The 15,916-nt window shown below is 38.3% G+C and overlaps 1 protein-coding gene across 1 annotated transcript in view; it reads right to left on the reverse strand.

The window, feature by feature from the left end:
* The window catches only part of TAF2 (TATA-box binding protein associated factor 2), a 55,747-nt gene extending 40,378 nt beyond the window's left edge, over positions 1-15,369 (reverse strand). The window contains exons 1-9 of the mRNA XM_068672832.1: positions 14,761-15,369; positions 13,226-13,280; positions 12,443-12,603; positions 6,319-6,437; positions 4,864-5,005; positions 4,270-4,501; positions 3,329-3,513; positions 2,651-2,764; positions 1,207-1,315 (exon numbers count right to left, since the gene is read on the reverse strand). Coding sequence (XP_068528933.1) covers positions 1,207-1,315; positions 2,651-2,764; positions 3,329-3,513; positions 4,270-4,501; positions 4,864-5,005; positions 6,319-6,437; positions 12,443-12,603; positions 13,226-13,280; positions 14,761-14,813 — 1,170 coding nt within the window. The 5' untranslated portion in view covers positions 14,814-15,369. The remainder of the gene's footprint in view (positions 1-1,206; positions 1,316-2,650; positions 2,765-3,328; positions 3,514-4,269; positions 4,502-4,863; positions 5,006-6,318; positions 6,438-12,442; positions 12,604-13,225; positions 13,281-14,760) is intronic.
* Positions 15,370-15,916: the final 547 nt, after the last annotated feature.

Here is a 15,916-nt window from a genome sequence, read left to right on the forward strand (position 1 = left end):
CCCTCAAGTACATCCAAGGCAGACAGAAGCAGGCTCTGTGTCTGAATTTGTGTGCTGTTGTGCCCATGTTAACAAGCACACTTCAAGGCAGGATGTTTGCGTGGGCTCGCTATCATCTAACAGTCAGCCTGGCTTTTGGATCGAATCGGGTCGTTTTAGCACAGGGAGAGTGAAATGTTGTCTGACTGCAACCCGATGTTAGGCGAAGAGTTCCCAACTGTTGACATTTTGGCATGTATTGATTTGTATCAACTGGCACCCTTTCAATATGAAATATGTTCAAAGCAGGATGGGAGGCTGTCACAGCAGCACCTCTCAGTTCTCCGTGGAAGCACTTAACCCACAGGGAAAGGACGTGAGCAACTAATACTCAGAAACACACCAGTATGCAGCACTGGACTCTAAGACATCCAGTTCTGTTGTTCTCTATAGCACACACAACACAGGGCTGGGATAAATGTCTTAGATAAGGATGGCTTATGGGGTTCCTGTGTGAGGAAGGCATGCAAATGAAGCCCATGGGGCTAGGACTCCTATTTGGAAAGAGGGACAGTAAGAAAATGTGACAAGAGGAGGAAAAGCTTTCTACGAATGAGTGTCACTGACAAAGAATGGGGACTCACTGCCACTATGGCTAGTAAGTCCCTGTCTCACAGCATTACATATAGAAATGTAAGCTATAGACAGAACTTTCTTTTTCAAGATAGGTGACTCTTAGTGGAAAACAAAAATCTTAATGGAAATAAGAAAATGTCACCACGGACATCAAAAGCTTATTATGAAGCTAGGACTTAAACAAGGCTAAAAAGATACCTGATCCAAGCTAACACCAGAGCCCTTCTGAGGTATAGGAAAAGGCCACCACAGTATAGTAGCATTAATTCACCAAACAGACCTCCTCATGAATCCCATATTCTCCTGTGAGTGCTAAAAAAAGTACTCTTCCTTTTGACCTTTTCTGTCTTTGAGCAAAAATCAAAAGAAAAATAGGAAAACTAACTGCAGAGAGAGACAATGAAAATTATTATTGGTAAGCCAGTCATGGAAACATATTTTGGTTAATATGCTTGGTGTTTCTCCTTCAGCAAGTAGTGAAATATTTTAGCTCTAAGTTTTGTTACAATTTCTTTAGATTGTAACGTAAAACTATGTTACATTCTACTTTCATAATGCATCTTTGATGTGAAAAGATTTAGAAAATGCTACTGTTATTACCTGTTTAATCCAGTGGCGATATTCATTAACACCAAAGGTTTTTTTCATCCAAAGGCCATAAATATAACCAGAAATTCCCTTCAGCACCCATTCATCTGACCTATAACAAGAAAGCAGCAGGAATTATGGCACTTCAGAAGGCATTTTGTAAGGGATGGCATTTTTGACCAGCTCAAAAAAGCCACAAGTTTCAGCAAGTTATATAACTTCTCTAAGTCAATAGAGATCTGATGAGCTGTGAACCAATTTATGTAACTTGGCACCTGGTTGGGACCGATAAAACTAAAGAGCCAGTGAAAATTTAACTTGTACCACAGAAGCCCAGATTAAAACATAAAGCAAACTATTTCAGCTGACATAGAAACAATTAAATGGTAGAAGTGGATAGATACTAAAGTAAAACAATTGTTAATCTACACAATTAGCATGACTATCTTAATTTCTTGATAACCATATCAATGCAATGGAGAACATGTGGAGAGCAAGTGGACGAAGTACATATCTCACAATTCGGTGGACGCTCATTTAATTACCTCTTTAAATACCTCTTTAAAGGAGAGAAAAACATAGGGAAAAAACAGAACATGAACATGAGCTAGAAAGTGAAGCTTAAAAATGACAGGTAGTTCATTTGATGAGGAAGGTGAACAGAAGGACACAAAACGGAGTCAAGAGACAAAACCATCTTGACCATGGTTACATGGTAATGTATGATGCTTATTACAGGTAATAAGCATCAAAGCAAGAGAAATTCTACTAGTATAAGCATCAATTAACTTTATTTTTTATTTTAAGAAGCCAAGAATACTCTGGGACATATGCTTTTGCCACAAAAAAGTAGTAAGTCCCTTGTGCCTGAAATATAAAGCATATGCAGAAGACTTCAAAATAAATACTGATCAGAATTACATGAGACAACTGTGGGCGATCTTCTGAGGGATGGAGTTACAAGGAGTTTACCAACCCAGTGAATTTGTCCCTTTGGCACTACATCTGTATTCCCCTCTCCTGTGCTTCTCCATTATTTATTACTTCACTGCCCAACAAGTACTTCCTATACAGGTTACATTTCTTCATCCAGAGTATCTGAGAAATTCACTGACTATACAAAAGAGTCTCCTCTATAAATTTACAGGTGGCATAGCACACTATGACAGTCAGTAACAACAACCTCTAAGAGAAGACAAGTTCAACCACTACAGTCTTTTGAACCTGTATCTCATATTCCCCTTTCAAATAATAATAATTAAAAAAAAAAAAACAACGAAAACCCCACATCCTCTTGGATTTTCCTTTATTAAATTGGTTTTATTGCTCTTCCTTTTATTCTACAGCTACTTTTTCACTTATTCTGCTAAAATACAACATGCAAATTAAAAGTTTAGTTTCCTAATTTTTCCCCATTTTATAGAGAGTACAAAAGTAAAGTACTTACCAGGACATTCTGGATATAAAACATCCAAAAAACTGCTGGGCCAGGGCCTGTGCTAAGCACCTCCTCGTCAGTGGAGTTTCATCTATAATCATTGCGCTGTGCAAGAGATTTGTGCTGGACCGCCATAAAAAGAGAGCAACAAAATATAAGCACAAGCTCAGAAACAAAAAAACAACAACAGCAAAACAAAGACCTTATTTTAAGAGCCAAAACAAGTAATTCTTTGACTAGCTTTCCAAGGACATATTAAGATCCTTATTTAATAACCCTTATCTAGACAGATCTCTTGCTATTTGCATGCATATACACAACTTTTTCTGTAGAGTCAAAGTAACTGAGCTGGTAAAACTCTTTATGGTTCACAGTACCTTCTCTCAGCTGAAGGAAAACAGAATATTATCAAACGTCTGCACTTAGGTCAATCTCAAATATTTCATGCATGGAATTCAGAAAGAAAACCTCTGCCAATTTAAGATTCAAATCCAACATCCTTATAATACATGTAATTGGAAATGGTGTTAAAAGCCTGTAATGTCAACAAAATCCAGCTTTTTCAAACTAGGGAGCCCAAAACTCAAGCTATAAAAACAAGAAGAGCACCAAATATTTCTCAACAGTCTTGGACCTACAGTTTCTAAGCTTGTGGATTTAGAAAGTGTAATTTTCTCAAATACTAACCTGAAAATACTCATGGATGCATACGCAGCTACTTCAACATATGCTTCATCAATAAAAACAGTCTTGAAGCAGGAGTACGGATAGCGGCAGGTAAGAATCTCCTCGTAAAATTCAAATACCTCATGAAGGTATGATGTGGTATGTTTGAGCAATGGGAGTAGTTGCGGTAAGCAAAAGTGAGTCACCTACAAAGGAAAAAATTTGGTATGGGATTGATGAATATGTTCATAAATATCAAGTTCATTATGTAACAAAAAAATACAGCTGCCACAAATCAAACAGACAACAGTATTTTCAAGCTGTGATAATTGATGTGATGACTGATTTTTTTTTTTTTTAAACAGCCATTATCTGTCACAAATGAGCATTTCCCACCAGTAAAATTTAACAGAATACCACAACTGACGACAAAAATCTAATGTTTGCCTTTGGATCAAATAAAGTATAACTATTTCCGAATATTTTCCTTTTATGCTTTCAAAAGGGGAGTCTTTATGCCAGCCTGGTAACTTACCAAGTCCATCCCTACCCAGTCTGAAACTACAGCTGTAAATTTCAGTCACTGGACTTCAGCATTATAGCAATGATCTGGTACGAATGAAAACCTTGTGTCCAACTCAGTTCAGAAGACTATTTAACTGTGTAGAATTAATTTTCATCTACTGTCAAAAGGATGGATTTAAACCTATTTTGAGATGTATGTTGTTATCAACGTCACCTAAATCAGCCCCATTAATTCAGGAATAAGTGGAATTACTCATTCAAAGGCTCTACTTTGAAAAAAATTAAATACAGGCATTGCTAGACAAGTTTTACTATGTAACTGTATGAACAGAGACAGTATCTAGACATACCTGTATTTGATCAATATGCACAGGTATCAACATAAAAATAGTAACTAGCTCTTTACAAAACAAGGAGACCTCACTGAAGATAATTACCTCATGCATGTATGGATCAACAAGTATTTCAAAAGGTCCTATGGCCAAGGAGATGTTAGAAGCTGCAGTTGGAATAGCCAGCATGTAATGAAAAGTCTTCTTTCTCATATCGTGGGTATATACAGTTTCCACCAAATCTCCGTTTGAAACAGCCACCATTGCAGCATCCACAGTATACTCAAGTTTCCAGGTACACAGCTCAGAATATGAATCCACACAAGGAAACCAAAACCTAGGGAAATCAGGATGGGGGAAAAATGGTTAACAATTATGTTTCTATTGCACAGATAATTTTTCTCTCAGGTTCCAAACTACATCCTCAAACACTATGAAGGCTGACATACTCCCACTACATGGCAGTATTACTGACTTTACAGAGCACTGCAAATTTCCTTGCCATTACCTCCTGCTGAGCTATAATGACTAGAAATCCTAATTACTACTAATCATTAGATACTTTTTCGCACTGGTGAACTCCCTTCAAGAACAAATTAAGTTTTTGAACATTTAACATTACAAGAACTCAGGGAAACTCTATTTTCTACGCTTTGAGATTAAATAGGAAATGTAGTCTAGCATTCAAAGTGTTCTTACCTTGTAGAATTTTGATAACCACATGAAAAGACATGAGCACCTCTTTCTGCCATGCTGCCCTCCATGTTAGGTACCACAAAATGAAGACCTCCTTTTGGCTGGTCCAGAGAAAAATTTATATGCACCTTTAGGACTTTTAACTCTGTAGCACCAAGACAGAAATGAGAGTAAATATATAACTTTCATGAAAGTTATTTAAGAATAATGATTCAGTTTTAGACTATTGGTCTTTCGAGATGATGTGTTTACTTCATTCTCATGGGTGTACAGGTTCACTTTACAGAGCACAAAAGACAACCTTACAAAACTGAGACCTCTTAGGCTTAGCTTACAGAATTTGAATTTATGAGAATTTGTATTACTTGATAAAAATGGCAATTGGAGTTACACTTAATCTCCCTATTCCTGGATAATGAAGAATCTTTATACACTTATTACACCCTTAGCATGATCTCATTTGTACCTTGCTGAAATAATTCTTTACAAAAACTGCACATAACAGGCACATTCTTAAAAGACTAAAATAACTTAAAAGACTAAACTAAATGTTATTGCCATTTGCAGTTTCTTACAACCTCTCAGTATTGTTAAAGCTTTTCCTGTAACTGAAGTGTCCTTGCTTTAGTTTAGTTCCACAGAAATCTTACCTATGAATAGATTGGCAAGAAAAGAAATTCAAGCATATGGTGAAATTTAGCCAACAAGTCTCACCATATTTTGACATTCAAGCTTGGGAAAGAAAAAATAAACCTGTTTGAATATTTTTCCCTTCTAGACTTGCAAGTGACACAACAGGAACTTAAACATAAACAAAAAGTAACAAAAGTGTCTTTCCTGGTAAGATATAACTGACAATGCTGCACTATGCAGCTTCGTGACAGCTGATTTTTCCTCCATATTCCCACAAATCAACAGAAAATGAATACAAGAAACTAATTGGAGAGTGACTTATTAGAACAGTTGTTCCAGTATTCCAGGTTATAAAGTTGATTCCTTGTCACTATGGAATCAATCTTAAAAGAACCATTCTTGAAAGTGAGATGGGAAAAAGTAACACAGCTTTATAAACAACATGTAAGCAGACAGATCCTTGTAAATTATTTTCTTTGCTGACTCATGTATATTGTAAGCAGCTTTAAATGGTTATAATTTAGCACCCAATTTACTCCATTATACCCACATCCCCATGTATACTTTTGAGCTCATGACCACCCCAGTTTGTTTGTGAAGGGTGTTGCAACTATTTCTCCATACTACCAAGAAGCATGAAGGTATTTTTCAGTCTTCAGCTGGAAAGATGTATGAGGAAAAAGAAAACAGTAATCACCATCTCATAAAATAATGTAATGCTATTTCTATTTATTTTAATCTACCGTACTCCTATGGAAACTCATAGCTAACAGTTCTGTGGCCATCTTAAAGTTCAGCTTTTGCTGTATGGTCTCTTTACTTTACCGTCAACATGTTTCCACAACTCCGAGGGAACCTTAATGCAGAGTTCGCCGTTTCCAGCATCTGGGTCCACAGCACTGACTGCGGCAGCATAGGCATTGGAAAAATAGTTGAGGTTCCTCCTGTCAGAAATAGCCATTTAATTCTTAAAGTATACGCTGAGCTACAGAAAACCCCACAACTTTTAAAGTGATATGATTTCTATACGCAATTTCATGGTGCCTGTTTAACTAAGTATTTTGTTCTGTTTTTAAAGGAGAAGGGGGTAAAAGGAAAAGCACCTTTTAGCCCCCAGAAACAATTTTTAAGAAGTTACAGTCATTCATTTATTTATGATGCAAACACAAACTTCTGTAGTCAGGATGCAGCTGGTTAAGTGACTATTCACTCTTAACTGACTGCACATCTCATTCCAAAGTAATACCATTACCTCAGTTGTGACTTTGAACTGTTTTCTACTGAAATGAGTAGGAAAATGCATGTGTCCACTGCTGCAGCTGATAAAAGCAGAATGCTATCTTATTAATATTCAGTATTATTACATTCAGATACTGGAAGATTCACCATCAAGCTCAGAAATAACCTCGCTTTTGCATCTTTATGCAAGAGCTTTCATACTTTTTCAAAATGGATTTTTGAACTCCGTAAAACATGGGCATGACATCTATCTTAACTCTAATCCTCTAGTAAACAGTAATTCAAGATTTGATTTCTATCCAAGGAGAAAGTGTTTCAGTTACTCATCACCTTTCCTTTCAGAAGAATCCTGAGCATTTAGCTGTGTACCACAGGAGAAACCAGCAACTGCGAGGGCAGAGCTGCAATCAAGTGTAACGCTATCTGCGGCACTGCTGCACCACAATGGAGTGAATTAACTTGTGGCTGTGGGCTCCATCCTTCCATGGAATCTGAAGTCCACGCAGAGCAGACATGATCTCATTTCAGGATTTTACTTTCTTTCATCTAACCACTCTCTGTTCACCACCCACAGAGAAAACAGCGTTCAACCCAAATTATGGTACCTTTCTTGGAAGAATGAGGGGTAATTAACTAAGCTGGGATCATCCTACAAGGCTAGGTAAGTCAAATGCCACACTTATATTCCCAGCCTTCCCCATCTGAAAAATGTAGCTAAGTACTGAAATATATTGAGAACATATTTTCATGCAATTCTTGATCTTTGGCAATCATAGCGCACACATTCCCTGGCACCACTACCAGGACTGGGAATGTCAGGAACACTAAACTTGTCTACTTTGCTTGGAAGCTGCTGAAAATAGGACATTAATAGTAAATGGGAGCATGCTAACAGAGAAACACCCAAATCCCAAGTTTTAATACATAGCCATGATTTCCTTTTTTCATAGCTGAAGTGCTCCTAAAGATAGGGTATAATACAATGTAACACCAACAAGTTTTAAAAACACAAGGTTGAACTTGCTGTAACTTTGAGTACGGTTCCAGAACGATTCAAATCAGCTGAAACTCAAGCTGACGCTCTGTCTCCCCATCTTTGCCACTCATTCCTGTTCTCTCCCTCATTAAGGATACTACAGTTCATCTGACCCTGCAGTGATGCAACTCGAAGTGCTAAATGGGGAAAAAAAAAGTCATTTTTGGCAGTCCGCTTTAAGTTGGTCTAGCTCCCTGATTTGATATACTGAGGGCTCAGAGGAGTGCTCATGCTGGGGCACAGGAGACTGGCAGGAACATCAGAACCACCCCAAGCGATGCGGCTTTAAGCTGACTTTTAACAGCATCCTAGGAAGGCAAACAAGTATCATTGGAAAAAAAGTCTTTAAAAACACTGTATGACTGAAACCTATCTTAGCAATTAAAAGGAACTAGCAACAGAGAACATCAGTAACATTTCTGTTAGATTCTCCAGTCTCAAAAGTTTTTCATTTCAATGTAAACTGGTTCTAGGGGACTCCTTTTCTAATATATCTGTAAGAATTTTTTCCAAGTTTGAGTCTCGTGATGAACTTGTGGTTATATTTTAAACATCAATGGGTTCATAGACAGGAAAAGGTTATGATTTTATGACACAAAAGGTAGACTCCGCAGGGCTTAGCATTTAATGGGAAATGGTCTACTCTGATATTTCTATTTTCGTGAAGTGTTCCAGTTCAAAGGGGTGATTCATTGTAAAAGGAATCCATTAAAGACTCAGTACCACGAATTAATCTTTTCATAGGTAAAACTATTCTCAACAAACCGCATTGTGGCCATTTTAACAAAAACAGAGCACAAGCCAAAAGTTACAGTCCAAGAAATAAACGTAAGTTTTCCTAGTTGTAAGCACAGATCAACAATGAAAAACTAATATGCATTCATGTTTTTTCCTGGTAGAGACACATTTTATTATCAGAATTGACCCAAAATCCTGTTAGTTACAGCCCAAGTGCATGCTAGTTGACTGACTGGAAAGGAGTAATCTCGTAGAGATTTTTTTTAAAGCTACTCATTGATTCCAAATACCTCCGCATCAACTTTTTATAGCATCTCTCCTACTAGTGGCAGCAATGCTTCGTAACGTTATGCTGCACAAATGTACAGCTTACCGTGGTTTCCTTATATTGACAGAGTCAAGAGAGTGAAAATTTACAAGGGAAAGAGGGAAGAAGACAAAAGAGGTGTCTAACACTACAGCAACAGCCCTAAGAAGAGACCCACGCAGACATGCTCTGACACTGTTTGCAGGTTGAAAGCAGTCTCTGCAAGATTTCCAACTCCTCCTTAAATGTATGAGCTAAACGGGATTCTCTGCCACCTTGTGTACACAGGGAAAAACTATACCAAGTGTTATATACCCATCCAGCCTCTGTTCGGTCAGGCCGGAACTGACCATCTCAAGCTCATCCATCTATAACAACATCAAAAGCTGTGATGTCCTGACGACTCGGGAAGAAATTACAAGATTGAAGACTGACATGTAACACTTAAAAGGCTTTCAGGTGTTACCTGAGTGATATTTTGGGACCCATGGACAAACTAGCAATGGCATCAAAGCTGAAAATATACTTAATGTACTCATTGAAGTTTTCTAACATTTTCTACAAAATTTACTAACTTCTAATTATCTTTTTAGTAAGTTTTTGTTACCCAGCAGAAGTGACAACATAAAAGATTAAAAAAATTGTCCCACCTTCTACTACACCAGCACTATAAAGTGACAGAAAGCATGTCAATAACTTTTGCAGAAGGAGATAACAGAGTGTAACAGTATACCTTAAACTGAAAAAAAAAAGTTGAATTCCAGATCTAGAACACAAAACTGATCTGATAGAAAATGTCACACAAAAACAGCAGACAATTTCTTCATAATGAGTCAGAAACAATTTCAGCTGGCTTTGACTGTATTTCATAGATAAAGCTCTCTTTAATCTTGACTTTCTCAACCCTCTTAAAGTTCTTGCATGCCTAAATTTGTACACCATAAACAACAAACATTTAACCACTTCGCTTGATCTTCACCTCGTATCAGTGAGCATAACATCTCAAGTCACAGATGCTGGAGCAAGCCTTCCCATAGAAATAATTACAGTGGCTTAAAATACAGAATTTTTCATTTTTAATTGAATTCTGTTGCTAATTAGGGGAGCAAGACTTCTTCAAAATACTTTATCTTTGACAATTAAGGTAAGAACATTAAAGTAAGAAATTCTTCTACATAGTTTATATTTTTCTTCTAGAAATCAACATCTAACAAACCAAAAGCATCATCAAAAACTAGAAAATATTTGGACATAAAACCTTAACAGTTAAACTAATTTTTATTTGCTACACATCACAGGAAAGAGTAAAGTTTTAAATCTACTGATTTTAAATAAACAGGTTGCCAAGATGCATACTAGCTGTTTGTGAAGAACATTTGGTGACCTCTGTCTTTGAAATCTATGAATAACACAGGAGTTATTTAATAGAGTCTTTCTGCAAGTTCTTATGGCAATGTAAAAACCTGCACCAGTGAAAACCACAGGCTGCTCTCACCCTATGTGAGTTTCACTTTGCATGCCTTGTCCTAGTATGTCATTCAGGATTCACTGGTTATCGCCCCCAGCCCCTTACTTAACAAAATGGAATGCTTCAAATGAAAGTCCTTTAATGATTCTGCAAACTTCATCCAACTGAGCCAATCAAAAAGGTGAAAACATGAACGTAAGTTTCAATAAAGACTTAATAATTAACTTTGTGAACACATTTAGCCATTATGTTCTCTTACTGAAGAACAAAAGAACCAGATTTTTATCAGTTTCTTCCCATACCATTTCCTCAAACAAGTGGAAAACTGTTTTTAAATTTGCTCTTCAATATCAGATAGTGAGAAAATTTGAAACTTCTTTCAAATTTTCAAGTTATAATCTTGATAACATTTTAGGACTTAAGACACTAATCTATGATACTAATAAAGAATGTTTGACCAAAGTTATTTTAAACTTTTGATGTCTACCTTCTAGCTGTTCAGAACAATTAGAATCTTCCCTGCTTTCCCTGATGAAGATTTTAAATTTCTGACCTAATAATACAACTAGAAACAATAAAATCAAGTCACAAAACTGACAAGAGCTACTTAATAGACTCAAGTGCTTCAGCATCAGGACAAAATTTCAGAACTGTGAGATCTAGTTCAGTGTTTTATGTAAGTCAACATTATATTAGCAAACTAAATTCCTGAAACTCTTGCATATGCGATGAATAAAGGAATACAGTGTCATAAGTAAGCAGTTCTAGTCCAAAGATGGGTAACTTGGTATAAAACTTGGTTTGATTTTCGGGTGATCTGTGCAGAGCCAGAAGCTGGACTTGATGATCCTCGTGGGTCCCTTCCAACTCAAGATAGTTTACAGTTCTACGAGAAAATAGCACTTGAACCCCAATAACTTAAGAACAGAAGTTCTCCTAATACTCTAGTTTTCAGAGGATTTAAAAATCAGGCTTAACCTGAAGAATAAGATGGGACGAGAAACATCTCAAAGGCTCTAGTCATTAAGGCAATGAGTAGACAACCCTCTTATACATGTAGCTACATAGTTTGAGAATGTCACTGTTTGCAAAAATCCAAGCAGCAGAACTGTAGGTTAGCTAGCTCAGATCTGTCTTCATCAGGCATGTGAGTTAATGAAGGTGGTATCACCTCTGAAGCTGCTCGCTGAGCTTTTTCCATCTTCTCGGCCAGCAGATCTCTCAGAGCAATCACTCTGGGGACACCATGGTACACAAGAAATGTCTGATGGATAGTAATAAGCTTCTTAATATAGTAATCCAGTAGTTAACCTGATACGGTTGCATGATTTGCCTTATTCCTATTGTTTGTTTGAAAGCAATAAACTAACGCTATGCAAAATTACTTGGAGATATTTAGTAACATCAGAAACAATGTTTAGAAAAACTTGTTGGGAAATATTTCCATGAACTTTGATCTCATATTCACTGGTTTAAAGATGGGACAGACCATCCAAATCTGACATTGCACATGATAATTTTTTCCTGCAAAAATTGTGATTTTTATCAGAATATAGTAGCTTTTGACTACAGAACATTATAATGCTGCAACCTAACCAACTGTGCTGAAGTTAGAAAAAAAAACAGTCTTATCACATGCAACTCTCGTATGAATGTTCTCACACCACCGTAAAACATTCTCTACAAGAGTATGAACAAATGTTATTGGCACAATAATGTCACCATTTTCTCTTTAAATAAATGAGCACATAAGATGTCCATAGATGAAGCTTATATCTGAAATCTATCAAAGATAAAAACATTTCAGCCAAAGATACTCTTTTGCCATGGGGAAAAAAAAAAAAAAAGAATTTCATAAAGCACCGAGAGCCTACTAGTGGATTCCTACCACTTCTTTCCCATAAAGTACTTAAAAAAATAAATCTGATACTTGATAAAACCATACAAAGAAACGTTAGAGAAAGAAATTCTAAAGAATAACTTAAGAGTCAAAATTATAGTCAAAAAACTTCCCCCAAAATAAGTCACATTAACAGAAGTTTTGATAGAAACTTACGTTGTTATAAGGAAATCACCAGGTAAAACTAGCCAGTATAAAATAGGTCATGCTTCACAACAAGAGAAAACACTCCATCTGCAAAGTTTTAAATACATCACTTACTGCTTTGACTCATGGTGACAAACCTCCAGCGTTGGATCATTATAGATGAAAGCTGCTTCTAAGTCATTGACTCTTACTCTGTAAATGCGGCACTGTTTACTGTTTAGTTTGATTCTATTCAGGTTTGCAACCGTGGGAAATATTGTCAGTTCCACATAACCCTATGAAAACATAAATCAAAACCTTCTATAAAGACTTTATCAGTTCACAACGTAAAGATATTAAAAACCTAATGCATTTTCAGAGGAAAATCGCAGGTAAAAGCTAATGCTATATTTAAAAATGAAATTGTCTTTCCCTTGTAGATGTCTAAAAATATTTTTTCATATAACTTAACAGGTGAATTTCCCTGGTTGTGAAATAATTAAAAAAACAGAACTTCAAAATACTTACTTTATGGGAAATTATTTGCCTCTACTGCCTAGATTTCAAGTTACTACCATCCTTTTTTCCATCACCATGTTTTAGGTTTTGGCATCTAAGTATGAGACAACAACTCTTATAACCTAGGCAGAATTTATGTAGTCATACGTCTAAATTCACAAAAAGCCTCAGCAACTCAAGACCCCTCCTCACAGAGGTTAAAATATTCACTATTACAAGGCATCCAATCTTAGGCACCTCTAGGAATGACAGACTTACAAAAAGCACCAGTTGAGAAAGCGTAAAGCATAAAGAAGCTGAAGAACATTATCAGCTTATGTGTGCAGTTGTTCTCTCTAAAACCACGAAGAAAATCCAGACTTTCCATTTCTACTTCTGTATTTTATTAAAAATACTTACTACAACAGATTTTCTCTGAAAATTTATGTTGTTGATACAAACTACCTGGTGAGTCGTGCTGGAAGAAAAAAAAAAAAGTAAATAAGTAAGGTTTTGCATAATTATAAGTATTTTAAATAATATTTCAACCCATTTATAAAAACAGGAGATCATATGGTACGTATACACGTATAGATGCATAGAGCATATACTTGTAAAAGGAGAATTAATGATGGTCTAAGTCTCTCACCTAAGTGGTCCAAAACAAATAATGAATGTAAGTAGCACGCAAGGTCAGAAGAGTTCCAATAAAATCAAGGTGTAGTATAAGAATGAACATTACTAATAATAGAAGATAACAGCACAGCTTTTGAACATCACATAACAGTATGTAAAAATATGGTATTACTAATGGTTTGGAATCAAGTTCTAACACTTTAGTGATGCGCAGCAGCGGAAGTGTCATGCAGCCGTAACATTTGCGATCAGAGACATGTGGAACATCTATCTAAGAAGCTGCTTCTCATACATAATTCATATAAGTGGGTACTATACATTTAAAAAAAAAAAAAGCATGCATTTTTACTATTAGTATAAAAAATAATATTTTAAATAACGGCAATATATTAACCAAGATAGTATTTTAAACAAGTCAAATGCATTTACTTAAATTTCGAATTGTATTTTAGAACCAATGGTAAATAAAACTGATTTTGCAAATGAGAGATAAAATAATAATTCCAACTTTTTTTAAAACGTGTGAAGTTACTGCTGATTTTTTTTCCTGTACTAGATGGTATCTTCACAGCACTTCAGAGTACTGACTCAAGATATAACCTTGTTAACGCAACTTTCACGCCATGTCACACAATAGATGAACATACTCAAGTACACTGTGTATTAAAAAATGACTTGGCTTCCACTGATAAAGCTTAACAGAAAATCCTACAAGAGAATGAGACAAGCCAGTATCCAATGATGGATTCAAATTGCCTACATACATATCAAAATGTATATACTAACATCAGTAATTCTACTTAAAAATATGTTCCTGTTGCAGATTTAATAACTCCATGATTCCTTTATAAAATACAGGCAAAGATCCTCTGAAATCTGCAACCAATTTCTTTACAGCTAGGTTGCAAACCAAATAATAATGGTGTAAACATAATAATTTGCTTGGCACAAATGTTTGCTTTTATTTATAAATGTACGTGTGTTTGTATACGGAAAAGGCCTGCAAGCCTAGAACGGCTTGACACAGCAGGAAGAATGAAATTTGACGGCATGATCTGTAGTGCTGACGCTGTGTGGAAAGATCTCTAAGCTCTGAAGAGCAGAAGTTCAGTATGTTTGTATGGTGAGACTGGGGGCTTACAGATTCTTTGGCTACAAGATCACGCAGCAGGACATAACCCCACAACGTGCGTTTTCTGAGAGCAAGCTACGCTGTAAGCCAGAGCTCCAGCCTTTTCAGGTGGACAAGCACCCTGAGGACTGCTTCACAACGCACGCTGATCTCAAGCACAACATTTTTTTTAAAACCGGATACTTATAATTTATACGGTCTCGGGCTCTCGAATCCTTTGTCTCCTTTCTTCCTGTTCATCCTGAAGAGCAGCACCAGACGCACACTGCTGTCAGACCGCCAGCAGCACCATCCCCGCTCGATGGGCCCTTCGTCTCGTCGCCTCCCGCCGCTCCTCAGGGCTCATCTCCGCAGCGGATCGGCGCCTCCGGACTCGAGCATCTTCGGCCGGCGCGGTTACCCCCCGAGCGGCATCCAGCCTGCCCGCGGAGCCTCCCGCAGGCGGCACACGCGCCCCTCGCACACCGATACCGCTCCGGGGGCGCCGCTTGCTTGCTTCCCACGAGAAGGACGGAGCTGAGCCGCGACCCGGGGACCGGGTCTCGACTCTGTAGAGAGAACACGGCCGAGGGGGAGCTGCAAGCCGGGAGGGAGCCGGGGGGCTGCAGGCGGAGCCCCCTCAGCAGCGCCGCCGCCGCGCCCCGCCGCTCCCCGCCTCAGCAGCCGCCGCCATTTTGTCGGTAGCCTTTAACCCCCGCCGGTTGAAAGGTCACGGCCGGCTCCCTCCGCGAACACAAAAGCAGCTCGTTTTCCCGAAGCGGCGCCGCCGCGCCTGTGGGAAACGGCCATTATTGAGGGAGAAAAATAATAAAAATGAAGAGAACAAAAGACGAGAAATAACCCCAGAGGGGTACGGGGGGGAGGGGGGAGGGGGTCGCGGCATGGCCTAAAGCGCATGCGCGCCGCCCCTCACCCCTCAGCAGCCCCGAGGCTGAGGCGAGCGCATGCGCAGCGGCTCGCCCTGCCCCGCAAGATGGCGGCGCCCACTCGTAGCTTTCCCGCCCTGCTGCCCACCACAGGGCTCATCACGCGTCGGTCATCACCGCAGCAAGAGTGGGGCTTTTTTTTGGCTCCGACTCGCAGCGTGGGGTGCGCTGCAACAGAAATAGAGCCTTTAGCTGTTGTCTGGCTCCTCTCTTGTAAACCCACAGCCAGGTGATGCTGGCTGGGAGCTTTGTGAGGCAGCGTTGTGGGGCAGTAAGGTGCCAGCTGCCACCGCCAAACCTTCCCGGGGTCACAGCTCCAGCAGCACAAAAACAGCAGCATCACCCACAAAATGCACTGGCTGCTTGCTAAAACCTCTCCCTATCTGTGCTTTCACTAGGGAAACTCCAACGCTTGAC

Source organism: Anas acuta, chromosome 2 (genome assembly GCF_963932015.1).
Source record: "Anas acuta chromosome 2, bAnaAcu1.1, whole genome shotgun sequence".
In the NCBI taxonomy this organism is placed as follows: Eukaryota; Metazoa; Chordata; class Aves; order Anseriformes; family Anatidae; genus Anas; species Anas acuta.